The 22,709-nt window shown below is 41.5% G+C and overlaps 1 protein-coding gene across 1 annotated transcript in view; it reads left to right on the top strand.

Moving 5' to 3' along the window:
- LOC109922049 (solute carrier family 22 member 5-like) overlaps positions 1-22,385 on the top strand; it is a 186,001-nt gene extending 163,616 nt beyond the window's left edge. The window contains exon 10 of the mRNA XM_048603984.1: positions 22,319-22,385. Coding sequence (XP_048459941.1) covers positions 22,319-22,385 — 67 coding nt within the window. The remainder of the gene's footprint in view (positions 1-22,318) is intronic.
- The last annotated feature ends 324 nt before the right edge of the window (positions 22,386-22,709 follow it).

Raw genomic sequence — 22,709 nt, 5'->3', positions numbered from 1 at the left:
AAGATTGTTGGTTCATACTGCCCTTTCTAAAGGGTGAGTAGGAAGGAAGGTCAGAAGTGAATACATCTGTTTCAGGGCCTTTGTCAGCGCTATAAACATTTATGTTTCTATATCTCCTTGACCTTGACTCCTCTCAAGCTTCACTGCCCTAAGGAAAATGATCACAGTCTGTCCAATTATTTTCTTATAGTTTAGACTCCTCCAGGCTAAGCAGCCTCCTGGTAAATTTCCTCTGCACCCACTACAGTAGAATCAATTCCTTCCATTAACATGGTGGCCAGAGCTGCATGCAGTACTACAGTTGTGACCTAATCAGCATTTTATACAGTTCCAGCATTATGTCCTTGCTCGTGTATTCCATGTCTCAGCTAAAAGAGCAAGTATCCAGGAATCCTTCTTAATCACCTTATCTACTTGTCTCTCTATCTTCAGAGATTTGTGGATATGCGCATCAAGGCCTCTGCGAAAGTCATGACCTTCCAGAATGCTACACAATTATTACACTATTCTTAGTGTATGAATTCTCTCATGCCTTGTTAATCCTCTCAAAGTGCATTACCAGACATTTTTTCCTTGTTTCACTCTGTTGAAAAAAATAAGGCTGAGACATTTGCTGAATACTTCAGCCAGAAGTACCAAATGGATAATCCATCTTGGCTTCTTCCAGAGGTCCCCAGCATCACAGAAGCTAGACTTCAGCCAATTCAATTTACTCTACGATATATCAAAAAATGACTGGAGACTCTGGATACTGCAAAGGCTATGGGCATAGACAACATTCCACATTAGTATTGAAGACATGCACTCCAGAACTAGGCACATCCCTATCCAAGTTGCTCCATTACAGCTACAACACTGGCATCTACCTAACGATGTGGAAAATTAGCAAGTATGTTCTACACACCAAAAGAGAGACAAATCCAACTCAGCCAATTACACTTGATCATCAGTAAAGTGTTGGACAGTATCATCAACAGTGCTATCAAACAACACCTATTTAGCAACAAACTGTTCACTGACAGTCAGTTTGGGTTCTGGCAGGACAACTCAGCTACTGACCTTGTTATAGCCTTGATTCAAACATGGATAAATGAGCTGAATTCCAAAGGTAAGACAACAGTGACAACCCTTGACATCACAACCACATTTGACCTGGTGTGGCATCAAGAAGCTCTAGCAAAACTACAGTCAATGGGAATTGGGGAAAACTTTCCAATGGTTAGAGTCATATCTGGCACGTAAGAAGATGGTTGTGATTGTTGAAGACCAGTTATCTCCGCTCCAGGACTTCTCTGCTGGAGTTCCTCAGGGTAATGCCCAAGACCATCTTCAGCTGCTTTATCAATGGCCTTCTCTCCATCATAAGTTCAGAATTAGGGATGTTCACCGATGACTGCACAATATTCAAAACCATTCACAACTTCTGAGATACTGAAGCAGTCCATGTTTAAATGCAACAAGACCTGAACAATATACTGGCTTGGGTTGGGAAGTTGCAAGTAATGCATTCACACCATGCAAGTGCCAGGCAAATTATCCCCAGTAAGAGACATCTAACCACTGCCCCTTGATATTCAACGTTTTTACCATAACTGAACCCCACACTATCAGCAACCCCGGGGTTACTAGTGATCAGAAACTGAACCGAACTAGCTTAAATACAATGACAACAAGAGCAGGGCAGAGGTTAGGAGTACTGCAGCAAGTAACCTACCTCCTGATTTCCCAAAGTCTGGCCACCATCTACTAGGCACAAGTCAGGAGTGTTACGGAATACTCCCCATTCGCAACTCCTTGCCTGGATGGGTGCAACGCCATTAATACTGAAGAAACTTGACACCAAAGGAGCCTGCTTGATTAGCACCACAACCAAAACATCCAGCCACTCCTCTACTGATGCGCAGCAGCTGCAGTGTGCACCATCTACAAGATATACTGAAGCACTTTGCTGAAGATCCTTAGACAGCATCTTTCAAATACACAACTACTTTCATCTAGAACAAGGGCAGCAGATACATGGGAACACCACCACCTTCCTGACTTGGAAATGTATCACTGTTCCTTCACTGTCACTGGGTCAAAATCTTGGAACTCCCTTCCTAATGATATTGAGAATCTACCTATAGCATTTGCTTGCAGTGGTTCAAGAAGGAAGCTCACAGCCACCTTCTCAAAGGCAGCTAGGGACTGACAATCAATGTAGGCCCAGACAGTGATGCCCATGTACCACGAGTGAAGTTTCTAAGATCCACAAAGTTCTATCCTATTTTTAGCAGATCTAATGTTCATAATCTGGATTCCGCAAAATTCCATGCCAGTGGAGGTAGCTGGTAATTTCAATGGCTCACTGCCTCTGTAAAACATGCATGCTGAAAACCCAGACAAAATCCATTCCCACTCCTGTGAAAATGAAAGGGCCCCCAAAGATTTGAACCACAAAACTAATGCTTTAGCACATTTCTAATGACAGGTCATAAATGAAGAAGAATTACAACAAATATTAGAAAAATGAATTGAGAAGGTATTCAACAAAGCACCATGAAGATGGTTTGTTCCTCTGAAAACAGAGGAATATTGAAATTAAAAGAAAAATAGAAGCGATTGTGGAAGTGAATGGGTGCTGTTATACTGGCTGTTGGTTATTCCATTAGGGCTAGCCTTGATCTATTACTCTGCTTTCCATGCATCTTATTTCACTTGGGATGAGAAGTTGCAAGTAACATTTGCACCATACAAGTGCCAGGCAATTTGTCCCCAGTAAGAAACAATCTAACCACCATCCCTTGATATTCAATGGTTTTAGCATTGACTTTGTACCTATTAGTTTAGCAGATTCAGCTGAACCAGTGGTTTACAGTTTCACAAGTGAATGCTCGAAGTATCATATTGCTTTAGTTTTGAACTGCAGGATCGTGGTATTATCACATTGGTGATCTTCAGTCTGATGCAATCAACATTAAACACAATGACAATCATAGATTCAGGATCAACCAGAGGATCTTCACAGCATTGATCATAATAAATCAGATGATTCTCTGAGTTTGAAGTATTGCAAATACATTTTGGGAGAAAGTGATGTATTACCGATTTATAAGCTGAGTATTAAGAGTTGAACTTATATCTCTGCTGAAATACATACCAAGTTCACACAGAAGTGAGACATTCAGAAAATAAAGCAACACTCACTGTGACAAATGTATGTCAATGACTGGATAAGCAGAGCAAAATCTGTTGGGAGCTGAATATTATTTAAAAACAAATAGGAAAAGACTCAAATAAAGGTTGCAAAAAACAAGAATTAAGTGTATAAAATGGAAATATTGGATTGAAATGTTAACTCTGTTTCTTCACAGATGCTTCTGGACTGGCTGAATTTCTCCTGCACTTTGTTTTTATTGCGTCAGCAGTATTTTGCACTTAATTAGATGTGTGACTACTTAACCTGTAGAGAGTGAATCATACCAGATAAGAAAGAGACACTTGTAATGGCCATGGTAGTGCAAAAGCTGTAGCACCTATGAAATAGTTATTTTAAAATGTTTGCAGTATTTGGACCGGCACAGTGGCTCAGTTGGTAGCACTGCTGCCTCACAGCTCCAGGGAGTTGGATTTGATTCCAGCCTCGGGCAACTGTCTGTGTGTAATTGCATATTCTCCCTGTGTCTGTGTGGGTTTCCTCTGGGTGCTCCGGTTTCCTCCCACAGTCCAAAGATGTGCAGGTTCGGTGGATTGGCCATGCTAAAGTGTCCAGAGATGTGCTGGCTTGATGGATTAGCCATGGGACATGCAGGGTTACAGGGATAGGGTAGGGGAGTGGGCCTTGGTGGGATGCCTGGTACGTACTCAATGGACTGAATAGCCTGTTTCCACACCGTAGGGATTCTATGATTTGAACTGCCGAATACCATCTGACATTATATGAACAGTGACTTGAATATTTTCTGGTTGATTCTGACACTAGGATTGAGGTCACAGTGATTATCTCTCTACTGGCTGGAGAGCTCACAACACCTCTAAAATAGCCAGGCCCAAATAAACAGGCACAAGCTACAGTCAGTCAGGCACCTAGCTGATCAATATTCAGGTTCATGATTAATGCATTACCTGTGAAAGCTGCCAGGCTATCAGATGGAGTGGTGTCTACTGATAGCATTAGAGGCAGTGTTCAGAGATGGAGCAGCCTTTGGAGCCCCAGGATGCAGTTTAAGTGAGACAAGGTCACTAGAGTCAGCAGATGGGCCTCATATGTGTGAGGGAGGAAATTTTTAGAATAGGGACAGACTTTCTATGGGGGCAGCATTTTACCAGTGGGCTTTAAGCTAGCCTGGGGAGGTAGCATTTTAGAGGTAATGTCATTTGACTTGTAAACCAGTACCCCAGGTTAGTGTTCTGGGGGCATGAGCCTATATCCACCACGTGGATGGCGAAATTTACTTAAAAAGAAACATGGAATAAAGTTTAGACTAATGACGACCTTGTAACCCACAACCAATTGAAGCCCATCTGGTTCAATGATATCTTTTAGGGAAGGAAATCTAGTCTTACCTGGCCTAGTGATCCCAGACTCACAGCAGTGTGGCTGAATCTTGTTTACTCTGGGATGGGTAATAAATGCAGCGTAGCCAGTAAAAACCCATACCCATGAATGAATAACTTTTAAAAAGCATTTGAGGATCCCCTACCATACTAGAGTTGAAGGCCTCAATTGACTCACGGTGAAAAGGCCAAAAACCTTTTCTGTCCCAGGCCTACCTAAGGGAGGGGAGGATGGTGTCAGAGTCAGTAAGATGACAGCCTCCATGGTTTTCCTGATCATTAAGTGGGCCAACCTCATCTCTCAGCCCGCTCCCAATGGATGAATAGGTATTAAATTCCATGTTTTAGTACATTTTACATGTGCAGTGTCCAATTTTAGTGATGATGAGGGAATCAAGCTAATATGTTATTTAATCTAAATTTAATAATATAGAGAATTTAGGAGCAATTTCTTTTTCAAAGAGCAAGATCAAATCAAATGCAAATAGCTGACCAGTCTGGAAAGGTTTTCGCAAAACAATAGCAGTGAAAGTTTTGCAACTGACTTAAAATTGTTCCATGAATTTCAGCAGCAGTTACTAGTGAGTGTGTAATAATGCAAATTTTCAGCTTTTATTTGCTATCAAGCCTTAATATATTACTCATGCAAATGAAGTGATAAGGATGGAATGAGACAAACAAATCTGTTAATTAACTTGATACAGCAGGGTCACTCAGTGGAAGAATGTCACGGGAAAGCTAGAGTTGAAATAATGTTGAAAAAGGAGCTATGAATAGATTAATTGCTGTCAAGAGGAATTTATAAAATGAAGAATCCATGCCACCTTTAAGTTCTCGGTGTTAAGGGACTCACCAGTTGGATAATAGAATGTTTTAGATAACAAAGAGTTGAATATTACAGACCCCAGCATATCTATTTGTAGTGGAGAGGCAAATAGAACATGATCGAAGGGGAGAACGCTGCCTTTTTGCTCGATCTGAGCTGTCTCAATAAAATACTGTGTGGGCAAAGCACTTGACTGCCCCTTAGCCTAATAAGCCTTTAACTGGCCAAATTAGGACCAGTTTTTAATACCACTACGTGGTGGCTGGTGGTAAGTGGAGAAGGGTGGTCAGGTCTGTTTTCCACCAGCTCTACTGAAAGGAGAGTATTATGTCCTCTGGTGGTGTCCTGGGTGTATCAGGAACACCCTACTCAAGATACTAATTTGTGCCTTCACTCCAAATTTCACTGGTCAAACTCTGCACCCAGCTCCTAACTCTTCAAGAGTCCTTATTCCCTCTCCAGCCAAAAAACACCAACTTAGCTGTAAACCCGATGTGTGTGACACTTTTTTCCAGTGGGCTTCCTGCAGTCCCAGCAGCACATCAGGGAATCTGCTTTCGGCCAATCAGATTGGTCAGCTGCTCTTGAGGGCGTGAGTTCCTTTTGTTGAGGGACATAAGCCCCACATTGACCTCACTTAGGCCTACAGACCAGTCTAATATCACTGTGGGGATAACTTCTTATAGGGCTGTTAGTTTACAATCAACCTCTCTGGAAGTGGGAGTAGGAGGCGATAGGAAGCTTCTTGTAAAATCCTACCCGATGTGCCTGTACCAATTGCTTGGCTGTACAAAGCTTGACCAATTGCACTGCAAGAGGAGAAAAAAGACTTGCATTTATATAGCATGTTTTGCTACCAATAGGCATCACAACTTTCTATGGAAAGCAAAGTCCTTTGAAGTGCCGTCATAGCTGTAATATAGGTAAAAGGACGACCAATGTGCAGACAGCACGATCCATCAAAGAACAATGTGATAATGACTGGATAAATATTAACCAGGGCACCTGGGATAAGGAGCTCTGTCTTTAAAATAGATCTCTTGTAGACACCTGAGGCAGCAGACTGCACATCAGTTGCATATCTCATCGCCTGACAGTGCAGCAATCCTTACCTTCTCCTGTGGCAAGTTATGTGTGATTTTTGCATTCTAGTCACGGAGAAGGACTTCAGTCAAGCTCTTTATACCTTAAAGATAATCGCACTACCACTTGAGCCATTTTTTTAATGTCCCAAAGTGAAGCACCTGCTTAGAGACTTTCAATAATCAAAGAACAGTAAAACAGAAATTTGAGACCCACTATCAACCAGTAACTGTGTAAACATTTTTATGAGCAATATACAAAATTGTGGCTGTCCACCCAAAAGTGTGCCTAGAAGCACACCCTGGCTCAGTCCCCAAGATAAAGATGGTATGTTAGTTGTTATTACTGAAAGAGACTGAAATATAAGAGAGAAGAAGCTTCATCACGATTAAGTCCGTGATGAGATCACATCTGATGTATCGGGTACAGGCTTTGTCTCTTACTAAGGAAGGGTATACTCATCATGCAGAGAATGAACAAAAATGGAAGTTGCTGGAAAAGCTCAGCAGGTCTGGCAGTATCTGTGAAGAAAAAAAATCAGAGTTAATGTTTCGGGTCCGGTGACCCTTCCTCAGAGTGGAAAGGTCATTGGACCTGAAACGTTAACTCTGATTTTTTCATCACAGATGCCACCAGACCTGCTGAGCTTTTCCAGCAAATCTGTTTTTGTTCCTGATTTACAGCATCCGCACTTCTTTCAGTTTTTATGCAGAGAGTGAAATTGATAATACAGATGTCAGGGATGAGGGGATTGTTTTATGTGAGAGATTAAGTATATTGGGCCCAACCTCTGGAATTTAAAGGTTATATCATTGAATAATATCAAATTCTGAAGTGACCCGATATGACAAATACTGGGCCAATGTTTAACTTGATTGAAAGTCTAAAACTGAAGTTTCGGTAAAAAAAGACATGCAGGGTAGAACTGGGTTAAGAGAATTTTGAAAATTCTTCTTAATTAAAATTCAAAAACTCAGTGAGCTTATTTAATATGTTAAAGACAGAAATCAACGATTTATGGGTAAAAACGGAATTAACAGATATGGGAACTGAGTGGAAAGATAGAATTGATAAATCAAAATCACTCATAATTGTATTAAACTGGCAGAACATGCTTGTGCTGTGGAGTAAAGTGCTAACCACTTTACCTCTAAGCAACTCAGCACATGCATAAGGAGCTACATTCTTGTAATGTCAGATCATATGGAACTGACACTTGAAACTGTCAAGACTCCAGAGATGACCTCTCTTACCATCTCTTGCTGTAGTTACATTAAATAAAACTTTTTACTCTTCATTCACTGGTTATCAGATCCATAGAACCTGAGGCAAGCGGTAAGCAATGATTGAAGTGAAGCCCAGGGTAGTTAGTGCTATGGATGACATGCAATGCCAGACAGCACTCCAACCACAGAGATGGTGTTCCTATGCATCTGCTGTCCTTGCCCTACTTGGTGATAGAGGTTGTGGGTTTGTAAGGTGCTGTTGTGGGAGCCTTGCTGATAACTGCATGCATTTTGTAGTTGGCACACACTGCCAATGCTGAAGGCCAATGGTGAATGAAGTAAACACTGAAGGCGATGAGTCAAGTATCAATCAAGTGGGTTGCTTTTTCCTGGATAGTGTCTGTCTTTTTGCATGTTGCTGGAGCTGCACCCATCCAGGGAAGTGGATAGTATTCACCACATTCCTGACTAATGCCTTGTCAACGGTCAGCAGACCCCACTCGGCAGGCAGGTTGTGGCCGAATTCCTACCCTCTGACATGCTCATGTATCCGCAGTATTTATTTGGCCGGTCTGGTTCAGTAGCTGGTCCATGTTGATAGTGGTGTATTCAGCAACGGTAATTGCACTAAATGTTTAGGGAAGGTGGTTAGATTCCCTCTTGCTGGAGATGGTCATTCTTAGCATTTGTTTGGCACAAATGTTACTTGCCATTTATCAGCCAAAGCCTTCATTTTGGCCATGTCTTGCTGCAATTGGGCATGGACTGCTTCAATATTTGAGGAGTCATGACTGGTGCTGAATATTGTGCAATCATCAGCGAACATTCCCACTTCTGACCTTATAATGGAGGGAATGTCATTGGTGAAGCATCTGTAGATTGTTTGCCCTTGGATACTATCCTGAGGAACATCCCACAAAATGGGCTGAGATGATTGACCTCCATATTTAACCAACGAATCCAAAACCCAGTTAGAAAGTATATGCAAACTAATATTAAGAATATGCTAAAAAAAAAGTTCATTCAAAAGTAACATACGCGACTACATGGTGGTCTACTGTGATGCCATTTCCTAAATAGAACCAATCCAATAGATGGTTTAACGTTACCTCATTTGAACACCAAGATGTATCCTTTTGCATCAGAAAATTGGAGCTTTGTTAATGTTGCAAACAGCACAATTGACACCTATTTGGAAGTGAGCAGCTGTTACTTGCAACTTCCCTTAGACAAGGATTCCAAATTGCTACAATGCATAACACCCATGGACATTATTGTTTTAACTGCTGTCCCTTTGTCATCACAACTATGCTCGAGATTTTCCAGCAGACGATACCCAACATATTAAAGGGTATGGAAGGCATATTCGTGGCATTCATGGATCCGCTAAAGCCCAACATGAGGACAGGGAGAATCTTAAGTAAGGTATTGTATGTTGGGTTGGCACTTAATGACATTTTGAAAGCCAATACTTAAATTATTGAGCCATCTTGTTTGGATGGCACAGATCAAGGCAGACACACACAACATGGAAGGCATCCAAACATAACATTAAACCATCTATTGGATTGGTTCTATTTAGGAAATGGCATCACAGTAGACCACCATGTAGTCACGTATGTTAATTTTGAATTAACCTTTTTTTTAGCATATTCTTAATATTAGTTTGCATATACTTTCTAACTGGGTTTTGGACTTCCTTGGTTAAATATGGAGGTCAATCATCTCAGCCCATTTTGTGGGATGTTCCTCAGGATAGTATCCAAGGGCAAACAATCTACAGATGCTTCACCAATGACATTCCCTCCATTATAAGGTCAGAAGTGGGAATGTTTGCTGATGATTGCACAATATTCAGCACCAGTCATGACTCCTCAGGATGATGTAATACTGACAGGTCTGCAATCAGTTTTATTTCAGATCCATTTGTGGAATGTAAAAGGCATAATACTAGATTACTGCTGATACTTAACAAAAAATCACACCAACAGCCCAGGCATAGGAAGACAAAAAGATTTGTACAAGAGATCGAGAAGTTTGTAGTTTTAACCACTCACTATTTGTCTGCTGCAGCAAAGAGGTTCCAGGAATATTGTGAGGCTCAAATGAAGATTTGTGCAAACCCACCTTTTCCACTGGCATATCTGACAAGAACAATGACCCCAGCAACCCAATTTTCATAGAATCCCTACAGTGTGGAAACAGGCCCCTCAGCCCAACAAGTCCACACCGACCCTCAGAGCATCCCACCCAGACCCATCCCCCTATAACCCACCTAATCTACACATCCCTGAACATTATGGGCAATTTAGCATAGCCAATCCACCTAACCTGCACATCTTTGGACTGTGGGAGGAAACCGGAGCACCCGGAGGAACCCCATGCAGACACAGGGAGAATGTGCAAACTCCACACAGACCGTTGCCCGAGGGTGGAATCAAACCCAGGTTCCTGGTACTGTGAGGCAGCAGTGCTAACCACTGAGCCACTGTGCTGATTTTGCAGCAATATTTTGAACAATGCTGTCACATCAGTATGTTCAATGATGTTTTGTTCAATGAGAGATTTGGGCTCTCATTAACTCTCTGCCTGGACATTCTCCAGAAGATCCAACAGAGACATTTGGATATTTTTAAGTGTCAGCCTGTAACACAGAAATCTGTCTGAAGATATGATATCTCTTATTTCCACAAAGACATGGTCTCCAGACTGGAAGAGGCTTTTCTGCCCTCCTCTTTCAGTTAGGGCAATGATTAATGTACAGAAGCTCAATCAATCCATCTCAGAGGCTGTGATAACCTTTTAGAAGACCATAGACTAAATCCCAGACATCACTCTCTCTGTCAATAGACTACCATTTTTTAATTAGTGTTTCCCATGCTTTGCTTCTTCATGTGGGTTTTTCCACATTATAAGTTTACCGAGGTACCCTCAGGATAATAGTGAAGACTAGATGTGGGTGCATACTTTAAAACAAAACTTCTGGGAAAGAATGAAGACTTTCAGTTAGGCATATTCAGATACTGCTCCATGCAACTGCAGCATGGCTTCATCCCATGCTAGCTTTCAATGAGCCAAAGGCTTCGAGCCCAACTTCCCTCTATTTCCCAAGACCATGCTTGTGCCTTCAACCAGAGGCACAAGGTTCATGACCTGACCATATTGCAACAAGGAGCCAGCTGTAGCTCAGAGACCATGAGCATGAAGACGCTGTGTTTATAAGTTTCAAAAAGCAAAGTCATACCTTATCCAAGCATGAATTGGCCTTGTTCAAAGGAACAGGATCATCTTGATTTCATTAAAAAGCACCAATAGCTAGCCAAATGGCCTGAAAAACCTGATCCTTGGGAGGAAAATGTGAAAACACAGCCACTGTTGACAGAGCCAAATGCTGAAGATCTTTGGGGGATAGATTTAGCGTGCACTGACACAACATAACATCAAAAGGAACTCTGCACAACTAGTGAAACTATCCTACAGAATTTCCTTGCCATGCAGGGACTCTGGAGAGAGGAGGTATGGTCATTTTCATGCTGTATGACTTTATGACTCTAAGTTAAAACTTGGTGGAAAATGTAAATTTTGGGGAAATGTGAAGTAAAGGGTTAATTCTACGTTTACCCCAAGAACATCTAAAGTCGCTTAGAACCAGGATATAAGTTTGTGAGGTTTCTGGAGATGTCTTCTTTACCCTTGTATTTAGTTACGTTAAATAATGGCAGTTAATGTTCACTTACATGAGTATAAACTTTATTTTACTACCCTTACTTCAATTTCTGATGTTATGATGTTCTTGCATGATAATACCAGAGTGATTGCTATATTCTTTTTCAGTAAGGTTGTATCAGAGGGAAACATCGTAAGATTTTCTCATGACTGTGAAATTTTACAGCTTTTCTGATTTTGAAATCTGTCATAAATAAAGCATTGCTTATTTTATGACTGTAAGTTACTAGCTAGAAAAGCAAACCTTTCTTGTCACCAAGTGAAACCAAAGCCCCATTGCAGCACCAAAAGCTGCTCAGTGGAACATAAATTCTATCAATCTGACTTGAGATTTAGGAGCAGTTAAGCTTGTTTCCAAGAATGCACTGTACAAGGAATAGCTGCTGCTTAAAATTATCATTGACTTACCTTGTTATAATTGCTTGAATTTTTATGCACATGAGGTAAATGGCAGCCATTGCTGTTCTATCTGATACCTACCAATGTCCCCTCACTTGCACTCTTAGCTGCTTTCACCTGCAAATTACCTCACATGGTTTATAATTCTCTATTTAAATGTGACAACACTACAAACTGCATTTAAGAAATATATTATTACACGTTACAATTACAGAGAATGATTTGGTCACTTTTGCTTAATTTTCTCACAGTGAGAAACCTCAAACAACAGCTACAACATAAACAACTTGTATTCAAGTAGTGCATTTAGCATAGTATCATGTTTAAAGATGCTTGACAAAAATGTTGTAAAATATGACACAAAACTACATAAGATTATCTTAGTCCTGATATTCAATGGAGCATTTTTACCTTACCTGATGCTGCCCTGCATTTCTGGCCACATTTTCTGAGCTTGGTTTTCCAAAACAACGTGAACTGTACCTTTAAACAAAGAATTTCATTGTAGTACTGCAGCACTGGGTGGAAGACTGGACATGCCTCTTTTTTCAGCAGTAGCTGCCTTTGGTTAAGTTTATATGTCCAGTGTGAATGTGTGTGTTTGAGAGAGAGAGAGTGCGTGTGAGTATGTGTGCACATGTGAGTTTGAGTGTGTGTGTGTGAGAGAGGGTCTGTGTGAGTATGTGACTGTGTGTGTGTGTGTGTGTGTGTGTGTGTGTGTGTGTGTGTGTGTGTGTGTGTGTGTGTGTGTGTGTGTGTGTGTGTGTGTGTGTGTGTGTGTGTGTGTGTGTGTGTCGGTGGGAGTGGGGGGGGGGGGGGTGGTCACCTGTAGTGTGACATGAACCCAAGATCCCAGTTGAGACCAAGTTATCAGCCTCTGATAACTTGGCTATCAGCCTCTGCTCGGCAACTCTGCATTGTTGTGTATCTCGAAGTCCGCCTTGGAGAACGTTTACCCAAATATCTGAGACCAAATGCCCTCGAACACTGAAGTGTTCCCCGACTGGGAGGGAACATCCCTGTCTGGTGATTGTTGCACGGTGTCCATTCATCCGTTGTTATAGCATCTGCAATGGTTTCGCCAATGTACCATGCCACGGGGCATCCTTGCCTGCAGCCTATGAGATAGACAATGTTGGCCGAGTTGTATGAGTATTTGCCGTGCACGTGTTGGGTGGTGTTCCCATGTGTGATAGTAGTGTCCATGTCAATGATATGACATGTCTTGCAGAGGTTGCCATGACAGGATTATATAGTCGTGTGGTTGATGTTGTCAATGTTGTCCTGAGGGCTGGGTAGTGAGAAAAGCTGTAAACAATGGTCTGTTTAAGGTTTGGCGGTTGTTTGAAGGCAAGAATGGAAGTGTGGGGAAGATCGTGGCAAGGTGCTCATCATCATCGATAATGTGTTGAAGGCTGCGAAGAACATGGTGTAGCTTCTCCACTCCTGGGAAGTACTGGACAACGAAAGGTGCCCTATCGGTCGTATCCAGTGTCGGGTGTTCTGAGCAGGTCATTACGGTTTATCGCTGTGGCCCGTTGGAACTGACAATCGACAAGTTGAGCATGGTATCCCTTCTTATGAGGGCATCCTTCAGCACCTTCAAGTGAACAGATCCTGTGTATGCATAGGTCTTGTCCATACAGGATGCCTTCTTTAATATGTTTATGTGGAAGCAGGAGAAGTGTGGCATCGTGAGTTTATCTGTGGGCTTGTGATAGAGTGAGGTATTGAGATGTCCATCCTTGATGGAGATGCGTGTATCCAAGAATGAGACTGATTCTAAAGAGTAGACCATGGAAAGCCTGATGGTGGAATGAAGCTTATTGACAGCACAATGTAGTTGTTTCAGTGAATCCTCACCATGAGTCCAAAGGAAGAAAATATTGTCAATGCATCTGGTGTATAGCGTTGGTCAGAGGTCCTATGCAGCAAAGAAGTCTTGTTCGAATCAGTGCATGAAAACATTGGCATATTGGGGTGCAAATCTGGTTCCCATAGCTGTTCTGTGTGTCTGGATGAAGAGCTGGTTGTTGAAGGTGAAGAAGTTGTGTACAAGGATGAAGCAGATGAGTTGTAGAATGGTGTCTGGAAATTGGCAGTTGTTGGTATTGAGTACTGAGGCTGTTGCAGTGATGTATTCGTTGTGGCGGATGCTGGTGTAGAGTGCTGAAATGTCCATTGTGATGAGCAATGTTCCTGGTTCAACCAGTCCGTGAGTTTCTACAAGAAATTTGTAATGTAGGGACAGAAGCTGGGAATGCCCTGTACAATGGGTTTCAAGATGCCCTCGACATAGCCAGAGAGGTTCTCACACAGGGTCCCATTGCCTGATACAATGGGATATCCAGATGTATTGGCTTTGTATATCTTCAGAAGGCAGTAGAAGTCCCCTACATGGGAAGTATGTGGGATGAGAGTGCGTCGGGTCCTCTGAAGGACTGGATCAAAAGTCTTGATCGGTCTGTTGAGTTCACGGGTGTGTTCTTTGGTTAGACTGACAGGTAGTTGTCTGTAGTGTTCCTGGTTGTTTGGTCGTCTGTATAACTCCTTGCAGTAGTCCGTTCTACTCTGTATGACAATGGCTCCTCCTTTGTCTGCTGGTTCAATGACAATGTTGTGATTGGTTTTGAGAGCACAGATGGCATTGCATTGTGCTTGGGTGATGTTTTACCCTGCCTTGTGAGTGCGGATGATGAGTTTGGTGTTCACACATTCCCTCACGGCTTGAGCATACATGTCAAGCCCAGGGCAATGACCCTCCAGAGGGGTCCAATTTGGCTCCTTCTTTAGCCGCTCCACCACGGATCTCTCTATTGACTGTTCCAGTCGTTGGTTGTCTCATTGGGCTTGCTGCTGACATCTTGGGAGAATTCCTGGAGTCTCATTCATCTGATGAATTCCTGTGCATCTGCCACGAGACCAATGGGGTCCATTTTGGTGGTGGGGCAGAAATTGAGCCCTCAGCTGAGAACTTCGATCTCATTCGGTTGAAGGGTGTGATCAGAAAAGTTGACAATGGATTTCCCCGTGGTGGTGCCATTTTCAACTGTGGTACCAGGGAGGCTTGGCTACTACTGGTGGAGATGCCAACTTTCCCCAGTTTCTTTTTCTTGATGAGCATGTCGGAGGTGTAGTTCTGTTGCCTCGTCTATTTGGCAGTGGTTCATAACTGTACTGCTGTATCTTGAGCACAAGCGGAGAGTACTGACTCCATCTCGATTTCAAGGTTACAGCTCTTGCTGTAGAGTTGGTGTGTGAGATGATTGAGTAGTTTGTGAAAGGTGCGACGGCCAAGTCCCTCAGCATAATCTGTGTCGTAGGTCGATTTGAGTGGGTTTGTGATCTGTAGTTGTTTTGGGATCTTCTCTGCTTTCTTGCATTTGAAATGTGATGTCTATGTCGATATGCACGATCTCCTTGGTGAACCTCTCCATTTTGAGCCGGCAGCTTGTGGTTCAATGGTAGCCATGATGTGGAGGCGCCAGTGTTGGACTGGGGGTGGACAAAATCATATGACACCAGGTAATAGTCCAACAGGTTTGTTTGAAAACACAAGTTTGCGGAGTCTCCCTCCTTCTTCAGGTGTTAGTGAGAGAGGTGCATCAGACGCAGAATTTATAGGCAAAAGATCAAGAAGTCATAGAACTGATGTGAACGTATTGAACAAACCTTAGATGGCTGTTAAATCTTTAATCAGTTAGAAAGGATTAATATGCAAATCCCAGAATTTCTTTCAAGTCACTGCCCCGAGATAACCAAAGGTGATGTCTCAGGTCAGATAACGCATTTTAGGTGTGAGACCTTATTTAGAATCTGGCAATGTATCAACTTGGAGTCAGACTGGTTTTATTTCCAAAGTAGGAATTTACAAAATGCCACATTGACCATCTTCTGCCTTTTGAACAAAATAGAACATATCTGCAATTACAAATCTCCAAATGCAAATTCACCCCATAGATTTATATGTGTGTGTGCATGTGTGTGTGTGCATGTATCTGTGTGTGTGTGTGAGTGTGCGCGTGCATGTGCATGTATGTGTGTGTGCGTGCATGCGTGTGCGTGTATGTGTGTGTGCAAGTGTTTGTATGTGTGTGTGTGTGCGTGTGTATGTGTGTGTGTGTGCATATATCTGTGTGTGTGTGTGTGTGTGTGAGTGTGCGCGTGCATGTGCATGTAAGTGTGTGTGCGTGCGTGCGTGCGTGTGCGTGTATGTGTGTGTGCGTGCGTGTGTATGTGTGCACGTGTGTGTGTGTATGTGTGTGTATGTGAGTGTGTGCGTGCATATGCATGTATGTGTGTGTGTGTGTTTGTGTGCGTGTATGTGTGTGTGTGAGTGAGTGTGTGTGTGTGTGCGTGTGCGTGTGTGTGTGTGTGAGAGAGAGCGAGAGAGCTGTACAATATCCAGATTTGGGCTGACAAGTCACAAGTAACATTTGCACCACACAAGTGACAGGCAATGACTGTCTCCAAGAAGAGAGAATCTAACCATCACCCTTTGACATTTAAGGGTATTATCTTCCACTGAAATGGAATGGAATCTCCTACTGTCAGCATCTGGGGATTACCATTGACCAAAAACTGAACTGGACCCACGGTATAAATATTATGACCACAAGCACAGGTCAGAAGCTAGAAATTCTGTAGCAAGTAACTCAACTCCTGACTCCCCAAAGCCATCTACAAGTCACAAGTCAGTAATGTAATGGAGTACTTCCATGAATGAATCTCTAACAACACTCAAGAATTTTGATATCATCAAGGGCAAGTCAGCCCATTTGATTGGCATAACAATCATAAAAATTCATTTCCTCCATTGAAACTTACAGAATACTGAGAGGCCTGGATAGAATGAACATGTAGAAGATGTTTCCACTAGTAGGAGAGACCAGGACCCAAGGCCACAGCCTCAGAGTGAAGGGACAACCCTTTACAACCGTGATAATGAGGAATTTCTTCAGTCAGAAGATAGTGAATATGTGGAACTGTTGGTGCAGAAGGCTGTGGAGGCCAAGTCATTGAGTGCCTTTAAGACAGAGATAGATAGGTTCTTGATTAGTAAGGAGATAAAGGGTCATGGGGAGAAGGCAGGACAATGGGGCTGAGAAACATATCAGCCATGATCAAATGGTGAGTAGACTCGAAAGGTCGAATGACCTAATTCTGCTCCCTTATCTTATGGTCTTGTGGTCCACCCAACACCCAGTAGCAGAAGTGCATACCATCTACAAGATGCATTGTAGAAAAGGCTCTTTAGTAAGTAGCTTTCACACCCACAGCTACTACTCTTTAGAAGGTCAAAGGCGGCTGATACATGGGAATGCCACTATCAAAAGTTCTCCACCATCCTGACTTGGAAAAATTCCTTCTGTGTTGCTGAGTCAAAATCCTCTAGTCTCGCCCTAACTACATTGTGGAGACACTGATAGCAAATGGTTTGCAACAGTTCAAGAAGGCAGCTCACTACCACTTTCTCAAGGACAACTAGGGATAGGTAACAAATGCTGACAAAGCTAGCAATGCCAACAACTCATGATTTTAAAAAAATACTTCCAATGCAGAAGTAAGTGAGAGCTTTTAATAATGTAAAAGTCCATGAAACAGGAAATAAATCAATCAAATGACTTTCTAGCAAAAATTAAATATCCTGACAAGAGGTTTTGGTCAGAAATAGAGACAAAAGGCTACAACCGAAAATTTAAGTTGAAGTCAGGAACAACACTGAGTTTTATCAAACAATTACAAATGGCTTAACAGAGTTGAAATCTAGCCAAACAAAATTAAACTACAAGGACCAATAATGACAGACCTCCAATTGAAAGCACAGATTACCATGATTATTTGCTACAAAGATAACACCATTGCTGGAACTATATACGTTACAGTACCTACAAATGTCTTTGCTCAGCAGAGAAAGATGTTCAAAATTCAGTCTTTTATTGGAACTCCACGAAGTCATACAAGACCACAGTGACGTAGTGTTTAGGAACAAATTCCCGAAAGTTTGCAAAGGGCTAGGAAAGCTGATCAATGCATATTCACACCATGTTGTTCCCAAATACCAAATGTATTAGCTTTTTAACTCTTAGAAGTGTACTACATCCTTTAACAGACAGGACAGAACTTAATAATATATTAAACCCAGGAGTAATTCCACTGTTAAAGGACTGACAAAATGATGCTTAGGACCAGTGACAGTTCCTAAACCACTTGATGAGATCAGATTTTGCATGGAACAAAGCTCGACAGTGCATTGCAAAACAAGACCTATCCAATTGTTTCCATTACTAACCGTCTGCTGAAATCATCAGTGTGTTTTTGTTTCAAAAATATCAATGTTAGGACTGTTTCTGGCAGACTTGACCAAGCATCAAAATCATTGAATTCATTCGTCACGTCCTTTGGTCAATATTTCTTTAATTGACACCCACGTGGTATTTCCTCAGCTTCAGATAGTTTCAAATGCACTAGGTTCATTATCTGCAAAGGCAGAGTAATGATTTGCCACAAGGATAATGTGCTCATCTATGGTGCTACTAAAGGAAGAACACAATCAATTGTGCATTACATTCTAAAGGTGCCAACACATGCCAGGGTACTTTGAATGAGAAATGAGAATTTAGCAAAAACACTGCAATATATTGAAGCACATTATTCAGCAACAAGGTTTAACAATTCACACCTTTACAACAACTCAAGAACTGACACAACCCAAAAATGTTGATATGGTAAATGAAGTAGGAACGTACCTGCTAAATTTATCAATGATCATTGAGTCCAAAAGTTAAAAGCAGACAACATTGGTATTGGGGCATAAACTAAGAAAAGGTATTCCATAAGATCAATAGGTGCTTATTTCCACTGATGTACTCACACACTATGATCCAAAATGTCAATTATTGTGGCAGGAGATGCATCTTAAAAGATCTAGGAGTTTCCTAAATGAGCGTCGAAACTGGAGCTGTAGAGGTTGGAAACATGAACTAGAATCGAATGGATGTCGGAACTCATGAAAATGAGGAGAGGAAGAAAAACATTGGATTTAGAATTTCTACAGTGCAGAGGTCATTTGGCCCATTGAGTTTGCACAACCCTTCAAAGAGCATCCCAGCCAGACCCCACCTTATCCCCGTATTTAACAAGTTAACCCACCTAGCCTGCACATCCTTGTATATTATAGGGTAGTTTAGCATGGCCAATCCACCTAAACTGCACATCATTGGACTATGGGAGAAAATCAGAGCACCCAGAGGAAACCCATGCAGACATGGGGAACAACATGCAAACTCCACATAGACAGTCACCCAAGGCTGGAACCAACCCAAGGCACTGTGAGGCAGCAGTGCTAACTATCGTGCCACCCATGATTTTAAGTTCTGAATGGGGATTTGACACTGCGTGATTGGCTGGGAAAATTTAAAGGGCTCTGAAATGATGGGGTGAATAGTGGTATATGTTTAGATGTTTTCATTGTGAGTCTAAAAAGTGTGAGGAGAGCAGCAGATTGTTTGGAGAGCTTCTGGAGGTAAATTGTTTTATAATACTAAAGTGTTGTTAAGATGGTCTGTAACTACTGAATGTAAGAAAATATAGAAATATCAATTATCTTAAACTTTTTAGTGAAATTGGCATATTTATTCCTTTGAAGGTCTTCACGATCATTTTCTTGATCTATAGTGCTGCCTGGTCCATTTAAAAAATTAAACAATTTAAGAATGTTTTTGATACAACGCTGAGTTGAGAAGTTTTTTTTTAATCTGATGTGTCAGTGATAATTCAGTGTCTTTTAAAAGGTAAGTCTGATTTAAGTGATAATTCAGTGTCTAAGAAGGTATAATTTATCATCATTTAAAAAAGTAAATAGGTGTTTCTTTCTTATGAATTTTACAAGGCTTTCGTAAAACTTTTGGTGTATTTCAGTGCCGAGCGTCTGTAACGCAACATTTATCCTTTTAATGATTATTTAGGAAGATCTGGGCCATATTGCATTGGTAGAAAAAGTTTTGAACAGTTTGGTTTTGTCACACTTGCACTGTTCACTTTGAAGATGAGTCTTCATATTTACTGTGAATCTTCTCCCTTGTCTGCCTAGCCACTGACCTTGTGCATGTGCTCACAGATATCTATCACAGCTGGTTCTTGCTGCCAGTATATTGCAGGTGCTTTTGAATTGGTGTGTTTTATGATAGCCTTTCAGCACATCTCCGGAATTAAATTTCCTACATAATTGAGCCCAGTGTTCTATCACATGACATGCAAAGATTTTAGGAATGCAAGATACTTTCATGGTGGTCGTCACAGACAGCTCCCATGGAGCCAGGTTGCATTCTCAATATCCAGTCAATACTGGCAATTGTGCCTTTTGCTTGCAGGTTCCAGCTGCTTCATATTTTCTGCCATCTTTTTAACTGGTATGCCAACATTGTAACCTTTTATTTTTCTCCACTCTATGACTCTACATAACCGGCTCCATTATCCATCTCAGACATTGCAGCTTCCAAGAAATTACAGTGCTTACTGACAAACTGCTTGGTGTGCTTTTTCCTCTTGCATTGGCATAGCAGTGGAGAATGTGTCAATGACCCTTCAACTTCAACAGCCTGATTCAAAACCAACATGCTGTTCCCATGAACCATCAAGCTAGCTGTTCCAATAAACATGTGCAGCCTTTATACTGCACAAACTCATGTCTGTAGCTCTTCCTGTGGTCCTCAAACTTGCCATCCTGTTATTGTTCTATTTTTAAATAACACAAGTTTATCAATCTCACACCAAGACTTGTGAACCAAACATGGGTTCAGTTTATTTGAATAGATATTGTAAGACTTGTGCTCCAGAACTTGCCACTCCCCTAGCCAAGCTGTTCCAGTACAGTTACAACACTGGTATCTACCCGAGAATGTGAAAAATTGCTCAGGTATGTCCTGTACACAAAAAGCAGAACAAATCCAACCCAGCCAATTAGTGCCCCATCAGTCTACTCTCGTTCATTAGTAAAGTGATGGAAGGTGTCAGCAGCGCTGCTATCAAGCAGCACCTGCTCAGCAATAACCTGCTCAGTGATGCCCAGTTTGGGTTCCACCAGCGCCACTCAGCTCCTGACCTCATTACAGCCTTGGTTCAAACATGGACAGAAGGGCTGAATTCCAGAGGTGAGGTGACAGTGACAGCCCTTGACGCTCAATGATGTAAATAATGTAATGGCACATAGGACAGTGTAGCATAATGGGAAAATATAATTTATGAGCAATTGCGAAAATTATTCAAAGATAAATTCCTGCATGTATTCCACCTCACATCTTTGATGTGTGGATTGGATTGGAGCGGATAAAGCACCTGTTTGCCTTAGCAGTTTGGACAGATATGTCAGTCAAGCAACCATTCAGTAAAAGTTTGGAGTGTGCCTTTCTCTCATTAACAATGAAATTGCTGTAGGATTCAGTTAAGAACCAGCATCATTTGTTTGAGATTAAATACAGCTATTTTTGATCTCTGGGGTGTAGATTTACCCTTTATTATTACAGGTAATAAAGTAATAAAGTGTTATTACTTTATTTCAGGTACCAAGGCAGAAATGCAGTCACGATAGTTTTGTCAAGCAGCTCAAAAATGGAAATAAACAGACAGGAAATCAGGAAATAAATCATACTGATTATTATTCACTTTTGATTCAATTTTAAAAAGCAAAATATTTAGAACAAACCTGCGTGATGAAGATGAAAGTTAGAAGAGTGTCTATAAATTTTGCTGCTCCTTAATTTTCACATTCATCACAACAAAGCCTCATGTTTAGTTTTCACAATGTGGTATGGAAGCTTCCCTAGCAGGGTGATGTCATGCATCCATAAGGAACTATGAGGTATGTAGCCACAATTTTTCAACTACACTTGGGGAGAAGAATTCTGCCATTAAACCGTCACCCCATTGAAATGGCATCCTTGAATGTTACTGATCCTGTCCTTATACGCACTGACTTCTGTGTGAAAACCTGATAGCTGCAAAGCATTATGGATATTTTGTTAATCAACTTGTTCAGAGATATTATAAGGTGGGATTTGAGAAAAGGCCTTCTGGCTCAGACACAGGGACGCTACCACTGCACCACATCTGGTGTTAGCCTTAGAATATGTTTGTGAAATAGAACATAGAACATAGAACAGTGCAGCACAGTAATCATGCCTCCATTGTCTCAGTAATACCACTCATCTCTGCCTTGAATTTGTTCTTTGGCCTTGCCCACCTGGAAGGGAAAGCGAAATAGAAAGCAAAAGTGCCACGTTCTAAGTGCTTGTTTCTGATTACATTTTCTGAGCTGACCTGATAAGGAGTCAGTTATTGTGCACAATGTAATAGTCCCTTTTGCTTGAGGTCATTACTCTTAATATGCATTCTCACCCAAATGCAAAAAAAAACATTTTTTTAAAAATCCATAAAAACTTGGAAATGAATGCACTGGTTGTACTTGACCTCCATGTCCTCATATACAAGACAGGTTTTTGGTCTTTCTGTTTTTCCCTTCCAGGTGGGCAAGGCCAAAGAACAAATTAAAGGCAGAGATGAGTGGTATTACTGAGTCACTGGAGGCATGATTACTGTAATTGCCCCTAACAAGGCCTCAAATTCAAAAGGTTTTACTCTTACCTGTGGAAAGAAATGGTAACTTATTCCACCTGCTTTCCATACTGTGTCCATCATTTTGTGCAGTTGATTTCCAATCCGTCATGGCAAGGTTCCAACTTTGGTTCAGTGAGAGTGACTTGTAGGGTCATTTTTCGCATTCCCTTTTGTTTTGCTCATATTGTGCCCCCTGCTTTCAGCCTCTCCCTTTTCCCACTGAATCCCTTTCCTTTTTAACATCCCCAAATTCCCTCCAGAGTTCATGACGTTCGAAACTCCCATGATCTTTTTGGTCC

The sequence above is a fragment of the Rhincodon typus genome, chromosome 12, assembly GCF_021869965.1.
Source record: "Rhincodon typus isolate 14 chromosome 12, sRhiTyp1.1, whole genome shotgun sequence".
NCBI classification, from domain to species: Eukaryota; Metazoa; Chordata; class Chondrichthyes; order Orectolobiformes; family Rhincodontidae; genus Rhincodon; species Rhincodon typus.
Note: the sequence above shows the minus strand (reverse complement) of the source record. Positions and strands in the feature narration are given on the sequence as shown.